The sequence below is a fragment of the Acanthaster planci genome, linkage group LG06 (assembly GCF_054643075.1).
Source record: "Acanthaster planci isolate LZ-2023a linkage group LG06, COTS_SCS, whole genome shotgun sequence".
Taxonomy (NCBI): Eukaryota; Metazoa; Echinodermata; class Asteroidea; order Valvatida; family Acanthasteridae; genus Acanthaster; species Acanthaster planci.
Window position 1 is genome coordinate 17,210,930 of NC_141782.1, and position 19,113 is coordinate 17,230,042.

A 19,113-nucleotide genomic window follows, 5' to 3' on the forward strand; every position below is an offset into this window, starting at 1 on the left:
GACTGACACAGCCCGATACAGAGAGATTAAGACAGTCCAAGACCAAGACCTGAAGTCAAAATTACATTTTAAATGTGTAAGGTAGCATACAAAATGCATGTCAAAAATTGCGTCTGGTTTAATTCTTGTTTTGAATGCTTCAGAGCCTTTTCCTTCAACCCTGATTGTGCAGAAAATGATCAGGCTAATTTCGAGAAAGCTTCTCGTCGAAGTGACTTTTTATCGTCTCCATGTCTTGTAAATCACGTACAATGTGGATGAGACAACGTAAGATAAAACAAGGTTGACCCTCAAACTGGTGGGTGGTTGCAAGATGTCTAATTGCAACAGCAATGGATGGATGGATATCATGGTAAAAGTGTTCTTCCTGTTAAACTCTTTGACCCCTCGTCACTCACAGGGCTGAGGCAGTGTACCAGAGTATGAAAGCGACCTATGGCTCCCATGCATGCCATTTACTGAGAATCAACTCGCGGTCCATCCACACTGCCGAGACCACGGCACTGAACAGCGACAGCAGCATCGGCATGCCTGACCCCTGGAGCCAGTACATGAACAAGAATGCAGAGCAGATGGTGAGAAATGGGTTTTGGTCTATTTAGGGTGGGGGGAGGGGGCTAGTGTGAGAAGGGAGGGTTGGACGTTAAGTTATGCACACTCCAAATTATCTGTCAGATTTGCGCTGTGAAAAGTGTAAATTCTCCCGTATTTCACAGTGATTTGTAGGAGGAGGGCCAACCAGACACTTATCATTTCATTCTGTTTTTATTGATGTGCATCATCTTTAATGAGGGTAAGCTCTGATCAGTGCAAAGCACTGCTTTCCATGGAGGCTGTCAGATTTACAGCAGGGGGTTGAAGGCTTACAAGGGCGCCTCATGCAGACGCCAAACGGCCCACATCTGTAGAGAGGAGACAGTGAGAAGCAGTTCGAGTTTTAGAGGTGGGAGGAAAACCCCCAGAGGAATATTCTGGGTAAAACCCACGGAATCAGTTAGGGACTGAAAACCCAATCCACATGTGGACCACGGCCAGGAATGGAGCCTGGGCCCACAGAGGTAAAAGGCGAGGAAAGAACCCCAACCTGGCCCCCACATTCACTTCACACATTACTGATTATGGAGTCTCCTGATGTAGTTCAAACCATACTGTAACAGAGCCATTTGGAAGGCAGTCGTAAGACCCATAAAAATATTTAATAGTGTGTCTCTGTTATGGTCTAATTTTATTCAATAAAGGTATTATTTGTTATGCATTCATGCCAAGGTGGCAGTATCAGATCTAATGCTGTAACATAGTACATAACACTGTGTATTCTCTGGTGGCATAGCCGAAGAATGTGGCTTCAGAAAGTACAAACATATGTTTTTTCAAAGTTTTAAAAAATACTGGAAACATACCTTGATTGGTCTGGTAGAGGAGGGGTTGAAGTGGGGCTTTGAATTTCAGGACTTAAATGCCACTCTGTCAAATGTTTCTAGGAAACGTCGGTCAGTGATATCCCTCAGTCAATGGACGACGAGGGCTTTCCTGACAGGGTGACAGAGGCGGGGCCTGACAACCTTGAAGTGGAGAAAGCCACAAATGCAAATCTTCTCACTCCCGACAGTGCCGATGGTAAGTCAGGACATCGTGATCTATGCCAAGCATGCATCTGGTCCCAACTATTTTGACATCAGTACGTTCTTGTGAAATTGGTCCATATAACTGTAAGTTGACTTCACTCTAAGGGGAGGAGAGTTAGGAATCTTCCCCCAAACCATTTTTCTGATACAGTCACAACCCATTTTTTAAAATCAAGCTTTGAGGAGTTTCTCTCGCTAATGTCTCGCAGTCATTTTAAATTCAGCTTTAAATTTAACACACTGTCTGCCTCCATAGACTTCTTAGACTTTGTGTGTGTACAAAACGAAAAGGGGTTTAGCATGTCAAGCACGTCAGCCTGAGATGATTTAATGCATGCTGGACATCTTGACCTGTCAGTCGTGCCTCTATATCAAAATAGCCAGGTCATGCTTAGGCATTCTCATTAACCCTCCTATGCTGAAGTCACTCTTTGGGTCATTTGGTGAACACCTCAAAGAAGCACAGCTGTGTGGTGTTGTGCACTGCACCAACTGTCCCTCACAGGAATATCAGATTGCGCTTTTGTGCTGCCCAACAACTGTGCTTCACTGTTTCATGTGCATCATTGTGCAGTAAACCAAATGCAGTGAAGAGGACTGCACAAAAGACCCTGGGTCATTTTGTGCCGGCAATCTACTGTGTACACACTGAACCTGTGCATGTTTGAGTTCCATATAGAAACTACATGCTCACCAGTGACTGTGGGCATTTGTGCACATTTGTGCTGTAAAACCATAGGAGGGTTAAGGCTCAAATTTCAATCCTGATTTGACAACATTTGACCTGTCAGTCATTTCATCAGTGAATGAATTCCTTCAAACAGATGGGCCTAATGATCCCTCACCGGACGCCGTCATCATTGCCAGTCAGGAGAACACCCTCAACGAGGTCATCGCTCACCCTCTGGACCAGTCAGGCGACACCAAGCGCTCCCAGGAAAATCTGGACCTGTTTGACAGCACTGACTCAGCCCTCCACAGCAACAACAAGATGCTGAACTCAGAAGGCCCCTTGCAGCCAGCTACCAAAGGCGCTAACGTGCATGGAGCTTGCCTGACGCTGAGCGACCACGACCGGCTGCGGATCTTCATCCATGAGTTCACGGTGCGCGGCCTCCTGCCTTACATCGAGAAGATGATCAGGACTCTCAATGAACAGGTTGGTCTGATGGGTGATAAAATAGCCAGGGTTTTTTTCCCATGCAGTTCATCCAAGGCAGAAGGATTGTATCACACTCAACTTGGTTGTCTCACAATGTAATTGTTTTGGTCTTCAAGTAAGCAACATTGAAAATTAGACAGTATATCAAGTTCCCCTTGTACCCATGATCAATGCTTTTCATAGTCGGTAAATCTTCTCCTTTGACAACAGACAGCTGCAAATACATGTACCCAACTAAACACCTGATTTATAATCAGAGTGTGATTAGTTACTTGTGTAGTTGTTGAGCCAATAAGTAAGTCAAGTTGCTTGCTAAAGGACGAAAAGCCATGGTTCCCTTGTGGAATCCAACCCCAGTTTTTTGTTGCTTCAATTATGTGGACATGATTTAGCACCAAGAAGTGACGCGCAAAATGAAGAAATATTACCATATCTTCACATTGTTTGGTTATTTTTATCTGAGGTACACACAATACAAGAATTGTGCTTTTTATGCAAAGCCAAATGTTTCATATCCCAATTTCTTTTAGCTCGCTGCCAGGAAAGGGTTGCACAAGTCAATCTTCAGTGCCACTAAGAAGTGGTTCGGCGGGAACAAGCAGGCTGAAAAGGCTGCTATCACAGGCCGTGACATGGGTGGCAAGTAAGTGAGCTCGGAGGGTCAAAGGTTGAAGGTCGGGCTCTTGATGATAGAATCCTCTGACAGGGACTTGGAGTCATCAAAATGTAGACAGCAGAAATACTTTAGCTTGTGAAGTTAGTATGGATCCTTCCACTTCAGGAAATTGTGAATAAACCTTGGAATTGGATGTGTAGAAACGAGGAAGAAAATACTTGGGAGTTGAGTTTCTCTTCTGCAGGAAAAATATCAAATATTTTATCATATTAGATAACAGTAAATGACAGATTTGATAAGTGAAAAATTTGGCAATTCCTTTGATAAAAGTAAGTCCTTTCCATCCCATTTATTTTATGCCTTTTTAATGAATGTTCAACTCAAATTAGTATTGTGACATTCGGCTCAAAAATTACTTGGAATGTCAAATTGAAAAAAAAAAGCCTTTTAAACCCATTAACCAATACAATAGGGCTACTTAGGGTAGACGTTGCTGAGCAGAAATGACAGTTGCTTAGCAAAAACAGGACACCGTCCAATATGCCATGCAAATTTTTCTCAGTTGTTTTTTTGTTTTATGCATAAGAGTCTTTCAATGAAAAACACCCACAATGGTACACTTTGAAAAACACCCACAATGGTACATTTTGATGGGCTCGTTTAGTGAAGTGCATGGCCAAAGATGTTAAGTTCTTTGTTGTGAGCTCATAAAAGATGGTTGCTACTTTGAGGAAAAAAGTTACACATTTTTAAAAGACAAAAAGCATGCAGTCATGAGCCCTATAAATGAATAGTTTTTAGCGAATATTTTTTATTTTAAAAGGACGTAGTATTGATTCTCAAGTGACAAATATGTTACTGCAAGTTCAATAGAACTCTTTCCTGTCAAGTCGTTGCTAAAAAATCTTAACTTTGTGTGTCTCAGTTTGTTACTATTTATTCTAATTGTGCCGCGTCTGCTACAGGCAAAGTGAAGCAATGACGTATGCCATTCTTTTATTTGAGTAAACTTTGTGTGTTATGGGATGTAAATCAACTCACTACAGGGCAGAAAAACCGTTTGAAAAATTGTGGCCTGTGTGTCCCACTTTCGACCCCAATTGTGCACAGGTCACAGTGGTCAAAGTGAGTGTTGGTCACCATTACACCACCGTTGATTTTCCCCCCGATTTTTTGGGTTTGCCCCTAGGTATCTGAGAGAAGCCCCAGAGCTTCAGATGAGACGCTTAGCTGACCTGGCCTTCCTGGTACAGATGTATGAGCTAGCCTACACTTCCTACCACACCGCCAAGAGAGACTTTGGCAATGACCAAGCATGGACTCACTACGCTGGAGCATTAGTAAGCATGCACTGTGTAGGAATAGATGACGGCTGGTAACCAATTTCAGTCCCAGAACTGTTGAAATTACAATTCTGTCCGGAAATCGCTTCAAATTCTGTTATTTTTAAATTTCCTGTGTTCCCGGAATTGGCCCAGTGCGTTGCTGAATGGCAGTGGTGTCTTTTCAAATGCAGCCGGATTAGCTTGCAGTGGTACTGTATCGTTCATCGTTGGAGTGCTGGAGCACTTTTGTCCCCGCTGATAATCCGCGGAATGCCACAAACAGTGGTATACTGTTTCAAAACAATGACGGATTACCTACACTAATGCCAACTGAAAAATTATGGTAAATCTCAGCAGCTTGGTCTTTTGTTCCGAGTACGGTCTTTTGTTACAAGGCCCAGCTCTTTTGTCCAATTTTGGGCATCCCGGCTATGCATACAAACCCAAAGTGCCCAGTTCTAGAATCCCCAGAGGTGAGTGGTTAAGGCTTGCCCAAGGATGACCTCGGAGCACATCAGCTGTGCCAGTATCACACATCAATGTCTGAGGATGCAGAGAATGCACATCAAATAGATTGAGCTTCAGTTTCCGCATTTTAACCTTCAACATTGATTTTGCGCAAGTGCCCTCTTTCACGTCCACGCCCTAGGGAACTCACTGTGCCAGGCTAGCGTGAACCACACAGTGGCTGCCCTCTCAAGTGCCAAACTTTGTGGTGATTGCCGATTTATTTGTGATTTCAGGAAATGGCGGCGGTGTCAGCCTTCATGTTGGGCAGTATGCAGAAGGCATACCCGACACACTACATGGACACAGCGGTCAATACCTACCTCACCTCTTGCAAGTGAGTTCATGTCACCAATGGGAGAGGAACTCACTCACTGCATAGTATTTACTTCACTAAATGTCTAGCACTTTCCCGTACATCTTACCATTTTTGGTTCAGTTTTCTCGGTTCTTTCCTCAATATTTGTAAAGCCTGGTTTCCATATCTACGTGAGATACGTAGAGACCAACTCAATCAAGATGCAGACTGCAACGCAGACAAATGGAAACATGTCAAACGGGAGTGTTGCCACAAACGCAAACCAGCCCCAGACGGATTGGCAAAGTTGAGCTCGGTTCAACCTTACCGACTGTCTGTATAAAGTTTCTGAGTGGGCCTATACAAACACGCACGCTGGCATGACGGGAGTACAACAGTTTTCTCTCGCTTAGTACCACTCATTTTGTCCATTTTCTCATTGCTAGCATATGCAGCTGCAGTCATCAACAAAATAGCTGACCATTAACAAACTACATCAAACTGGAGTATCAGTTTGGTTTCAAGAGGCAACATTGCTACCAAAAAAAGGCATTTTTAGCAAAAATTTCTGAGTTTTGGATGCCATTTTGTTTAATTTTTGGGTGGAATGATATCGCACAGCGTCTCTTCTGCCACTGTCTGCGTCCTGACGTCATAAAGACCGTCTGCGTTACAAACGTCCATATGGGAACCGGGCTAAGTTTTCTTTAATAGGGTGGTATAGATTCTCTGTCTTCCACCCAATTTTGGCTATATCTCCTTGACTGTTCAATTCTGATTTGGCATGTTCCCTTACTGCATGCACGAAGATTTATCTTGTTTTCAGAGAAATCCTCCCTTTTCTGTAGGCTGCTGTCATTTACTTTGGACTTTCATTCCGGCTCTTAAAACTTTGATTGGATTGTACCTGCACACTTGTCATGATTGATTTTGCATTCTTATCAAACATGCATTTGGAAAAAATATGAACTGCACGTGCACTGTTCGGTTTGATTCTGCTGACATTTCTTCAGAAGCCTTTTTACCCTCACTCTTGTCTGAGCTCACTCTGAACCTTTGATCACATTTTCCCCAGGAGGCCACAGTTTGCCACCCGGGCAGTCTTGATGAGCACCGAGATTCTGAAAGCGAGAGGCATGTATGCTGAGGCTGCCATGGAATTCATTAGAATGACGGGAGAGGTAAACAAACTAACCAGCAGTAGGGGCGATTCACAAGACACTACCCCACGGAGAGATCGCCACAGAAAGACCCCTTTTTTCAAGTTTACAATCAACAAGAGCATCACCGTCTTGCTGTGTTTTTTAGTTGAACATATGTCAGTAAACAACTTTTGTTAAGTTGTTTTTAAGTTACATGTAAGGAGCTGAAGGAGTGAACCTTGGTTGGTTAAGTGGTTGATTCAACATCACTGCTTGGATTGCTGTCGTAAATGACTGATTCCATTGTTTAAAGTTCCGTACAAGTGCCATCTTGTCAGTGTGTAGTTGCTGCTTTAGTGACCTTTGAACTGCTGTCATTACATGTCTCCCCAGTTGTCGGTATAATTAGTCCAAACGTCTATCTGTAGAGCTGATGGTTAGAAAAATTTACATCATTCTGTCAGAAGCTGCACAAAAAAGTCCAAACCCTGCTCTTAATGTTGGCTTTTCTTGCATACACACGTAGTTGTTCTCTCATCAGGTGAAGAACAAACAGTACTGTGTGAATAGATCCATTTCAGCCATGCAGTAATGGGCACTAAATTGTCAATGAAATTGTAATGCATAAAAAGGGTTTTGTGTACATTCTGTTGAAAATCATTTGCCTACAGTGGCTGTTATTTGCATCTAGCACTTCAGTCTGATGTGAACCAACGGCACCAGGCCTTTGCCAGTAGATCATGCAGCATTCTATGCAGTTTGTATATATTCAACAAGTTATTTTCATTCTAAACCCCCCCCCTAAAACTGCACTAGGACTCCGACATACGTAGCGCTATCTTCCTAGAACAGGCCGCTCACTGCTTCATCAACATGCGCCAGCCAATGGTCCGCAAGTATGCATTCCACATGATCCTAGCAGGTCACAGATACAGCAAGGCTGGACAGGTATTTGATGTACCATTTCATGTTTTTATATTTTATTCAGGTGCATAGACATTTTTGGTGTATATTAAACATTGTTTAAAGGTGTTTAGTACAGAAATTTGATTGTTTAGGGAATAGTTAGGTAAACTTAGGCTGTTTTTCCTAAGAAGTGTTGTGATCAATGTTATCATGGGTGATGCAGTTTATCTTTACTATTTTTAAATTTTTCAACTTTTAACTTTAACTTTGTGGGCACCCTTTCTTGCTTGAATTTTACAAAATTCAAAATGTGCAGCACACCAAGGCACTTTCCTCATACTTAAAACTTTCAAGGGTCCCCAAGTCCCATGTAAAGTGAATCTACCTTATGTTACATTTTCAAAAGATCTTGGAAATTTTGTGCTAATTGGCTGATTGTAAGGTATGTGTGACTGTCATTGAGATTCTTACCTGTAAAGTCTCCAGCAAAGTGTGGGTCTCCAGATTTTGATTTCAATCTGTGTACTTGTGTTCCAATCTTGTCACAACCTAATGCATTTTTCACGACCCAGAGAAAACATGCCTTGAGAGCCTACTGGCAAGCGCTGCAGGTGTACAAAGGAAAAGGATGGACCCTTGCAGAGGTATTTTGGCAAACTCTCTCTTTTACCTTTTACCTTTAACCTTTAACCCTAACAGTACGTGGCATTGTTTGGCTTAGAGTACTCAGTACTACAAAATACTACGTAACACTCTGAGCCTGAAGGACCTAGCACTACAAATTGCTAGTTCTGGCTAGGTTTATTCCATTGTTACTTGTACAGAGAACAATGAAACCATGCATTCATAGTGCCACAGCACTGTGTGGTACATTGTCTTCTCGATTGTATTTTATGGCTTCAGAGAATAATAATGTCATGTCCGCTTACAAGTGACAGGGCTGAGTACTACATTCTACTACTAAGTAGTACTTTGTAGTATTCGGGACTGTTAGGGCTAAGGCAGCAGCATTGTTTTACTTGCTGTGCCACCGAGCCATGTATTATAAGGGAATAAAAGTTTGGCGTATGCTTAAAAGTGTGTTTAAACTGGATTGGGTCTGCGTGGGGGCAAAGAGGCCAAGCTTAAGGCAAGGCCCACAGCTACCTTCCGGCCCCTTGCGTTTAAAACCAACCTTCACACTTCTACTCCCTTTCCTAAATACTTTCTTGAAAGAGAAAGGTAAGTAGTGAATACAGTTGACTTTTGATTTTGTTCATCAATTTTACTCGGTGTTTTGTGCAACATGCCTCTGATCATATCTGTGGCATGTGCCTTGATACTAAAATCTTTGTCGGAAAGTGGCACATGACACGTGCTGCACGATGTGGCACAGAACGCAGCTGAGCGGGTGCGGAGTGAAATTCCGATTCTATGAAATGCGGACTCATTGATTGTATTTCGTATGTGTACGTGACGATGATTGTCATGCATGAGAGTTTGAACCCATAAACTGAGAGTCCATGTTGCATGTGAAACCGGGAAAATGTTTAAGGCCTGTTGTTGCTTTTAATCCTCTGTTAAATACCACCTGCTTGACAGGCTCCAAACCAATAGAAATGGGTAAACTGTCCGAGGTATTTATGAATGCCAAATAATTTTAAGATGCTGATAGTTAAAAGTTAGTTTTTAGATGGAAATCCATTGCAGATGACTACAGTAGATTCTCCTGTCCCAGATTTGGGGTAATGAGATCGCATGATTATAAGAACATCAGTGTGTGGTAATAACATGCCATGAAAAGTCCCATTATCCTATTCATATCTGTGCTTTCCCAGGACCACATCAACTTCACGATTGGTCGGCAGTCCTTTAATCTGAAGCAGCTGGAGAATTCTACGGCATCCTTCAAGCATCTCTTGACCTACCAGAGCAGGCAGCCAGCTGCCCAGCAGGGTGCTTTCTTCAAGGAGTATCTCTTTGTGTTCAAAGTGAGTCTGGGCACTGCCCGGCTTTTGTCCCTTTATCAGATGATGCAAATGTGTGAGTTCTTAATTTGGAAAAATCTGGGAAAGGGATGAATTTGTGGCTTTGTGTTTTGGAATATGGCTTTTGTATGCCCGTCAAAATCTTTATGGGACTTTAATCTTGAAGTAGTGAAATTGACACATTGACGTTAGTTTGATTTTCCTTTTTATCCATCCTGAGCTAAAGTACACCCTCATCAGCCCAAGAAGAGACAGGCTTGGTAGGACGCATTCCAACGCACACACGTAACCATACTTTCCAACGTCAATTGGTTGCGCGTACTCGGCGCACCTCGTACCGAGGCATAAACCCATGTGCCTATGTGAGGAGTTCCCACCAGAGGACCTCTGTTTCAATGTAAAAAACACACCCTGTCTAGTTCCCACACTTGGCGGATAAGGTGTAGCCTTGTGGATTTATCAAGCTGAGGGATAACAATATATTTGTACTGCTCCACAAAAGTTACCTTCTACAATGATCATTTTGAAATTCATTAATTGCATGGTTATGCTGGAGCTTGATGAAATCTGCATTTTTCTGTGGTCTGAAATTGCCTCATTATGACCATCAGGCTTACATTGAAACTTTCTCGTTATAATATTGCATGTATTAATAATTCTAATTATAAACATACAGTTGGTGTGCTTTTGCACATGGTGAGTTGATGCCACCTGTTCAAAAACACATGCCAATGTAAACACTTTTGCTACCTTCCCCAGCAACTGCTGACCACGCAGTCTCAGGAGGGCAGTCCCCAGGCCACGTTGCCACAGCTCCCCCTCCCCGTCATCAACAAGCCTGCTACCAGGGTGCTGCTGACCAGCCCACGCAGGCCACAGCTCCCAGGTAAGAGGCTGGCATCTCACCAACTGGAATCTGTCACCTGGACAAGTGTGCTACTTTTAAATCGTGCCTCTGATGGAACTGGGCAGGAATTTGCTCTTACCAATGTGAACGGTTTTAGATTCAGAGTGTGGACAATTTCTTCATGTCAAAAGAAATGCAGTGATTCATATTAGGCCTATTTCATTCTTGTTCCCTCCCAATATGTGCAAAAAATGTGCCCCCAATATGTGCCCCCAATATGTGCCCCCAATATTTGCCCCCAATATTTGCCCTCAATATCTGCCCCCAATATTTGCCCCCAAGTCTACCCTCACCCCTCATAAGGTCATAAAAGTTACTTAAAGAAATGCCCCATTTTTTTGGCCCTCCCCCAAATTTTGTGCCCCCCCCAAAAAAAAGAATTGATTCTGGATCCGCCCTTGGACAGATGATACTTCACTAGTGGGAAGCTTCATGCAGTAACTCATGTATGGACTTTTTGCTTGATAACCATCTCAACAGTGACAGAGACGTTACAGTTTGCCAATCACTGTCCTATCTGGCAGACACTTTGCAGATGTATAAACCCTGGATGTGCCTATATGTAAGTTCATATCCTAACATCTGTAGCTACGAAGCCCCTTCCGCTCCCACCCTGGATGTGAGTTGACGTTGAGATGGGATTACACACTCGAGAAGTCGCTGTGGATATTGCAGCATAAACTTCCATCGGGTGGTGAGTGAGCAACTCTAATGACTAATGTCTATACATTCCTTTGTATCGCTGATTGCAGACACGCAGATGTATGCAACTTCGGTGACCTTTGACCGGATCTTTGACCCAGCCGAGTGCGAGGAATGGCAGAATCTAGAGGAGATGGCCATCATGGTGGCCAGCGGCCAGTACACACTGCCGGCTGGATTCCGGCCAAACCTGCAGCTGCTTCACGCGAAGACGGACAACAGCACGAGTCCCCTTGTGGTTGTTGGAGGTGAGGAGAAACGATTGGCTTGTCAGAGACACCTAAGTTGATGGAACTGCTTAGCCGGGAATCAGTTGAAAACCGCAGTCTGTAATCAGTACTTTTTGCCAAGCATATTTTACGTTCATAAGTTGAGCAAATTTCTGTGTTGTGGGGTTCACAGTACCGTATTGCTGTACTTGAACTCATCATAGTTGAGTAATTTTTTGGTACTCATACTCATGAAAATGCACTCAAACTCAAAATGAATAAATTACCAAGTACTGATACTCATAGGAGTGTACTGGATTACAGCACTGTCAAAGTAGGAGCAGGTCATAGTACAGTGTGCTGAAAGGAGTTACCACATTTGGTAAAAAGTTTATATCCAAAGTGAATGACAGTGTTTTGCACCAGAACTTGGTAATTTTACTTTTGCTAGAGATGCGTGGTTTAACTGAAAAGTTTTCTTGTGCTGCTGAGTGTTATTAAGGCTTCCAATTGCATTTATCTTTGTGTGGTATGACATGTTTGAATGATTTATCATATGGTTCTACAGACAAGGTTTTCAATTCTGAAGCCGTGTCCGAGGCAAACCTAGACCCCAGCCCATAACTCATGACAAATGGCATCAATTTGAAATACGTTACGGCCCTCCAAATGAACAAGCTACTCATTTCCTCGCATGATCTCTCAGAGCCAGTCACCGTGGAGCTGGTCATGGAGAATCCGCTGAAGGTACCCCTGACGATATCCAACTTGACCTTGAGATGGAAGTTCACTCCCGTCAGCTATGAGCATGTCAACAAAGAGAACCCCGAGCAGCAGCCGACGGTCCTGTCCAATGAGACCGACATATTGACTGGAAAGGTTCGGACATCCAATCAAAGTCCAACATATCAAAACCACATCCCATACTGGTCTTAATGTTTTATTTCCTTGTGGCTGCGAAACCAATAATTCTGCATTTGCGCCCACCGCACAGTTGGTCTCGCTCCTGAAGAAGCCTAGGTAGAAGAGAAAAAAATGACAAAATACGTCATTTTGGAGGTGGCAGGAAGCCCCCGGATGAGAATTCCAAGGCAAACGCTTAAAATTCAGAGAGCGTCTGAAAACCCAATTCACACGTTAGCCTGGGTGGGATTCAAACCCAAGCCTCAGATATGAAAGCCGACAGTAGTACCATCAAGCCAAGTTGGTGAAGGATACGAAAACAAAAGTGTTACAGAACTAGCTTGAGAACATGATCAAGAAAGACTGTACAAACTAATCCTAGGAGATGGTAGAACTGCAGGACCAAGACACTCACACATGGGTCCTTACGGTGAGCGTGTTCATGCAATGTGGTCAGTCGCAGTACCCTGTTGGTCCCAGTGGAATGACACACATGCATACCACCAGCCTGTCAACAGGTTGGCCCCCGAAGTAATGGCTTCCAATTTTCATCCTTGAATTGGTCTACCGATTAGAAGCTGGTAAACTAAAGAGATGGCTCGCGGTAGCACCATGTGGATAGATCTCTTTTTGGAAGAGGCATGGTTCCGATAAGAACCGTTGAGTGTGTACTCAATGTTTTGACCACTCCCGAGGATAACCAGAGCACACACTCTCCAAAAAGATCTATCCACATGGTGTTAACGCAGGCCCTCTCTTCAGTCTGCTCTCCACCATGCAGAGCGTCAAGTCTTATCCAGCTGGTAAACTGTTTGCCACAGTTATCCTGAATTTCTCTTTTTACTGGTTTTCTCTTCAAAAACTTTGTTTATTTCAACAGCAGAATCAACCGGAAGAGGTTGTCAGCACAGAGGTCATTCCAGAAGTTTTGCTAGCCGGCAGCGAGTACAAACCTGTAAGTGCCAGCTTGTGAAGCACACAAGCTGTTGCTAACATCACGGTTTCTGTGCAGTCTTTTCCCACGTGTAACTGAGGTGGTCCACTCTGTTTAGAGATGGGCCTCTGGGCATGATCTTGTGCTCTCTGTAACAGGTTTGCTGCCATGTAATCTCAAACTGTTCCACATGGTGGCATCAATCTCTTTACATGTTTCCTAAGTAACCTAGCAGTAGAACTCAGACTGAGGTCTTGATTGCTGGAAAAAAGTTATCATGCCGACCCTACTTACCCTTTTGCCAAACAAATTCTTCAAACAATTTTCACAAAATAAGATGAAATCCAGTTATTTCTCCAGCCAGGCATAAGAACTCAATTCAGATTTTAAACTGACTGATCTCTTATCTCGGGGAATGGAGCCAGTTTTTATCAAATAAGAGTCGGCTAGAATTCATCCGTTTGAATAAAAAAGATTGATTAGTCAATAGTCCAGTGTCCTGACCATGCAGAGGGCTTGTGCATTTTTAGCAGACCTGCCAACTTTTCTGATTTAATCGAAACTGTTCCGATTTTTGAGCTTTAAAGGCTTAAAAATCAGAACATTCTGATTTTATGATTTTTTGGGAGAAAATAAAATCTGAAAATAGTCTCGCAAATTTCCGCGGATTGTCTAAGACGTTCACTTGTACTCGTGTACGCACTGGTTGTGCCCCAATTGCTTGGCTGCGGTTTCAATTACGCATAACTGTATGCAAAGTGGGTGCAGCCACAACCATACCTGTAGATTCTTGTGTAATTTTAAGCCGCAGCCAATTGATACAGACACCAACCTTGACTCCATGGGCAGTGTGCGTGTTCCCTTGAACCTTCATAGCGTGGCAAGCTCCTATAAATGGGAACAAGGTAGGCACGTCAGGAACAAAAATGAATGAAATGATGGCATTATTTACTTCTGTTTGTCCCTTCCAAAACTCCGTCATTCTATAGGTTGTCTTTTAGTTTGAATTTAAACATTTTTTTTCTAAATCTTTTTTTGTATGCATGGTCCAATAATTATGGAAAAAAAACCACATAGATATTGCCATTTGTGAACGAGCCTATTCATAACCAATGTGCCATGTTGTATTTGGAAATGGATAGTTCCATAGCGCATGTGCATGTGACGACCGGGACTGAACGTGGATATGAGCATGGGTGGGCCTACATTGAGTATGCGCTGTGATATGTCTACCGAGTGTTTGCTGACATATGAATATGTATGAGATTTTATTTAATGCCATTAACCTCCATCCAGGTCCACCTGTCAGTCATACCTCAGCAGACCGGTGAACTCCACATTCTCGGTATCGCCTACAGTCTCGCGGGCCAGCAGAACCCCAATGCCAAAGATGAGATCACGGTCGTCAATGACTCTGGCAACCGGGAGAACCCAGACAGTCCCCTGAAGACCAACAAGAAGGGCTCCCACCACGGTGCAGGAGTCATCACGGTACAGGGTGGACAGGAGCTAGACATCCAGGGCCCCCGGCTCAATTCCACCAAGGTGGAGAGATGTAGCATCATGTACGGACCTGATCGACGGTTGGACCCCGTTGTGGTGCCACCCATGCCGTTACTGGAGGTAATTACAGGGAGTTTTTGTATTGGATGCTTTGCCCTGCATTAGCAGTGCTTTGTAAATGCTTGCTGAGTACTTTCTGGGAGAATGCCTTCAGTAGCAGCAATATTCACCTGTCTCTCATCACGCTGTCACCCCTTCACCAGTTAATGTTTTTTTTTTCCCTGAAAAAGCGGCGGGGGGTGGGTGTTGTTTTTTTTGCAAATTCTTCAACCTGGCAATTTATTTGTGGTACACTTGAAATATGTGAAGAGGCGTAACTCTTGAATTAGGCATCAGTACTTTCATTCTTTTCCTCCTGAGTTCTACTGTATAGCCGTTTTTCAACTGCCCCAGTAAACATTGTGGCACGTGTCCAGACGTCAACCGGTCCACCTGCAAAAGGTCCAGAGCATATCTAGGCGTCCCCTGTGGCCATGTGTGTTTTTGCCTATTGTTTTGATTCAAAGGTGTTGCTAGCTGGGATTTTTTCACCTAATCTCTTTTGGAAGTGTAGTTCCACTCCCTAGCAAATCTGCTTACCCAAACAAAGAAGGTCTTTAATCCCCTTAGCTTTTTGTGTTCTCCCTAATTCAATTCAACGCATTTCTGGATTATTGTTGGTGGGTGGGAGGGCTCCAGCTAGCAGCGTCCACGTGTAGGATTGTCTTTTGCGCTTTGACCCAACGAAACTCGACGTGTTGATACGTCAACTGCAGAAAGGAAAAAAAGAGTTTTCAGACGAGCGTACATGCCCTCCGTGGAACAGATAAAGAAACTTGTGTGTGTTTACACGTCATCCGGGGACAAGTTGTTAAGGAGATGTTTAAACAGGGAATCTTCATCCGAATTAACCCTACTCCAACTGGGCTTTTCAAGGAGGAGGAGTCGTTTTGCACCCAAGATCTTCGGAGATGAAATGCACAATTGACACAGACGTTTGTGTGGAGACAGAGTGTTTACTTTTTCCCCCCTCTGCTTTTCTCTTTCAGGCTGTTTTCACTTCATTCCCTTCAACCCTTCTATGTGGAGAGGTGTGCCATTCCGTTGTGGAATTCACCAACAAGGGACTCGGTCCCCTGCAGAAACTCCTGGTGGCATCCAACCACCCTGAACTCTTCTCTTTTGGAACCTCCCCTTCCCCAACCGGCCAATCCAAAACCAGTGTGTACAGGACTGTTCCATGTGTCGGCGATAAAGGGGGAAGCAGTGGGGAATGTGTGGTGGAGAAGTGTAACGTTAGCCATGTGACTGAGATCCCCCTTCCGGGAGGCTCTTTGCCCCCAGGGGAGAGCGCTTCATTACCCTTATATGTCAGAGGACCAGACAAGAGTGGAATACATGAGATCAGCATGCTGTTCTATTACGAGTCTGCAGAAGAAAATCCCAAAATGAGGTATGTTTGTAAAGTTTTCTTTTTACAGACTGTACAAAGATTTTTCATGTTCTTGATTTGCAAAACCAGGAAAGCTACTCATAGCGGTTGTCATGATTCCAGACTGGAATCTACAAAGCATGTATCCTTGGTCGTCTTCATGAAATTTGTAAGGTGTCACAAGTGTGCCACATGCATGGTATCTTTATGCGTGATAAGTACTTTGATGTCCTTCATTTAGCTGTGTTTGTACCTTTTATTTCATGACATAACTCTAACCTTGAAAACTTTCACAAATCTGTCAAATACAGATTGTATGTGATATTTCAAATGTAGAAAAAGGCTTCAGACTTGATCACGTCAAAGGTTTTAATGTGCTAGTTAGCTTTGCTCCTGAAGGTTCCTCCGCAGTTTGGCAAACGAGCGTAACACATATTACTAATGAACTTACACACTGAAGCTCTTTATAGGGTTTCAACGGGCATGAGTTACAAAATTTGAAGGATTCAAAAGGTTAAAACTTTGAGGGTTGATTTCAATGGGCACCTCTAATTCTAGCAACACATACATTGACCCTCCTATGGTTTTACAGCACAAATGTGCACAAATGCCCACAGTCACTGGTGAGCATGTAGTTTCTATATGAAACTCAAACATGCACAGGTTCAGTGTGTACACAGTAGGTTGTCAGCACAAAATGACCCAGGGTCTTTTGTGCAGTCCTCTTCACTGCATTTGGTTTACTGCACAGTTATGCACATGAAACAGTGAAGCACAGTTATTGGGCAGCACAAAAGTGCAATCTGATATTCCTGTGAGGGACAGTTAGTGCAGTGCACAACACAACACAGCTGTGCTTCTTTGAGGTGTTTACCAAATGAACAAAAGAGTGACTTCAGCATAGGAGGGTTAAATAGGAAGTGGTTTACCCATAGTCATTAGGCTGGTCCACCGTACCCCCAGGGTTATGCCCAGTATTTAAATATTTGAATAGTCAATTGATTATCAAATATTTGTTTTGGAATGGAATACTTTTAGATGGGGTAAAAATCAATTAGTTGGTTTAAGCCGTCCAAAAGCATGTTTTAAGGTGTTACAAGTAAACTCATCCCCAGTTAGACCTGAGCATCAGTTAGACTCCAAGCCTTCTCCTTTAACCCTCCTATGCTGAAGTCACTTTTAGGGTCACTCGGTAAACACCTCAAAGAAGCACAGCTGTGTTGTGTTGTGCACTGCACTAACTGTCCCTCACAGGAATATCAGATTGCACTTTTGTGCTGCCCAACAACTTTGCTTCACTGTTTCATGTGCATCATTGTGCAGTAAACCAAATGCAGTGAAGAGGACTGCACAAAAGACCCTGGGTCATTTTGTGCTGGCAACCAACTGTGTACACACTGAACCTGGGCATGTTTGGGTTCCATATAGAAAACACATGCAAGAGAGTGACCGTGGGCACTTGTGCATATTTGTGCTGTAAAACCAAAGGAGGGTTAATTAGTGGGCACACCCGTGGCTTGAACTCATTGAGGTACACGTAGACCATCACACAAACATACGTGTTTTTGTGCCTGCTGTCGTTGGAAGTTAATTTGACTGAATAATTGATTGAAAAGAAGGGCAAATATTCAAATATTTAACCATTTCAATTTTCTTAACCATACCCACCGTATCTATAACTTAAGTGTGAAATTTCCACTGCAGCGTTTCTCTCCATTCTTTTCCATTCAGACACAGGACCTTGCATCACACGGCCACCATTCACACCAGCAACTCCATATCCCTGACCTCATCGGTGTGCCGTGCTCACAGTGGGGAGAGTCGGAACACCAAGGCCAAAGGCACCAGCCTGATCATCAGTCTGGACATTGACAACATGAATCAGGTAATGGCGATATCTTTCAAGCAGCACCTGAGTAAATCCCCATTGTCCGATTGGTGGTTCATCAATTACGTGTTGCTGAATTCTACCGATACCCAGCTCAGCTTCTCTGCAAAAGACAGAAGCACCATTCCACTGGTAATTGATTGCTCACCGTCCCATCCACCTATCACAAGGTCACACTTTTTGGTGGCATTACAACCTGGCTCTAAACGTAAATTGGCGGACACTCGATGACAAACACTGTTTCTTCATTACTGATATAGAGGAATTTATTCAGGTGGGAACTCTTTTTTCAGGATTTGTTGGCATGAGTGAGGGACTTTCTTGCTAAAGTACAATTAGAGAGTGTTTAGAGTATGTCTTCCTGTTCCACCAGGTCCATGATTCCCACATCATTGAGTTCAGCATAGGCCAGGTATCATGTGCCAGTGGTACATGGGCACTTGAATGTCTTGGACCAGACACATTATCCAAAGGTAAGACCTCGTGTGTAATCATGATGTGATGATCTGTCCACAAGCTTAGACCTTTGACACCTGGAAAAGGTTGTCTTCTTTTCATTAAATTACAATGCATCCTTACATCCGAAATTATCTGTTTGCTGTGGAAATCACTTGACATGTGGTCCCCTGCTGTCATATTTTTATCTTTTCCTGGATCGTTGTTTGACACTTGGTCAGTATTTCCCTACGTGGGTTGGTTATTCTTTTTATAGAACATAGAATATCTGAGGATAGCCAGCTGACTAAACAGCGGCCATGTTGGGGATCACGTAACAAGCCTGACCTTATTCATGGGAAAGCCTTTTTCAGATGCATTCCCAGAATCCGTCACATTCAAATTAATCTGTTCAATTGGATGGTGCCAGACTATTTTAGTTCCAGTCTTCACTTTCAATCTTTTTTCATAATGTTACTCTGATCATCAAGATTAATCACAGATTTTGAGTTATTTATCTGTAAAGACTGGTATTAATTTGTATTAAATTTCTGTTTCATTGCTCTCATTTCTACAGTCAAGTTCCCCAAATGAAAAGCTAACCTGGCTTTGG

At 43.2% G+C, this 19,113-nt stretch overlaps 1 protein-coding gene across 2 annotated transcripts in view; it reads left to right on the forward strand.

The window, feature by feature from the left end:
- Nucleotides 1-406: 406 nt before the first annotated feature.
- LOC147798897 (trafficking protein particle complex subunit 8-like) overlaps nt 407-19,113 on the forward strand; it is a 31,310-nt gene continuing 12,603 nt past the window's right edge. The window contains exons 1-18 of one of the 2 annotated variants that reach the window (XM_087138023.1): nt 407-575; nt 1,482-1,617; nt 2,450-2,784; nt 3,318-3,430; nt 4,593-4,743; nt 5,472-5,572; nt 6,609-6,714; nt 7,492-7,623; nt 8,154-8,225; nt 9,399-9,551; nt 10,308-10,434; nt 11,208-11,405; nt 12,073-12,245; nt 13,150-13,224; nt 14,500-14,826; nt 15,795-16,198; nt 17,909-18,062; nt 18,439-18,538. In XM_087138023.1, coding sequence (XP_086994149.1) covers nt 423-575; nt 1,482-1,617; nt 2,450-2,784; nt 3,318-3,430; nt 4,593-4,743; nt 5,472-5,572; nt 6,609-6,714; nt 7,492-7,623; nt 8,154-8,225; nt 9,399-9,551; nt 10,308-10,434; nt 11,208-11,405; nt 12,073-12,245; nt 13,150-13,224; nt 14,500-14,826; nt 15,795-16,198; nt 17,909-18,062; nt 18,439-18,538 — 3,010 coding nt within the window. In that variant the 5' untranslated portion in view covers nt 407-422. The remainder of the gene's footprint in view (nt 576-1,481; nt 1,618-2,449; nt 2,785-3,317; nt 3,431-4,592; nt 4,744-5,471; nt 5,573-6,608; nt 6,715-7,491; nt 7,624-8,153; nt 8,226-9,398; nt 9,552-10,307; nt 10,435-11,207; nt 11,406-12,072; nt 12,246-13,149; nt 13,225-14,499; nt 14,827-15,794; nt 16,199-17,908; nt 18,063-18,438; nt 18,539-19,113) is intronic. The other variant, XM_087138024.1, reaches the window with a different exon arrangement.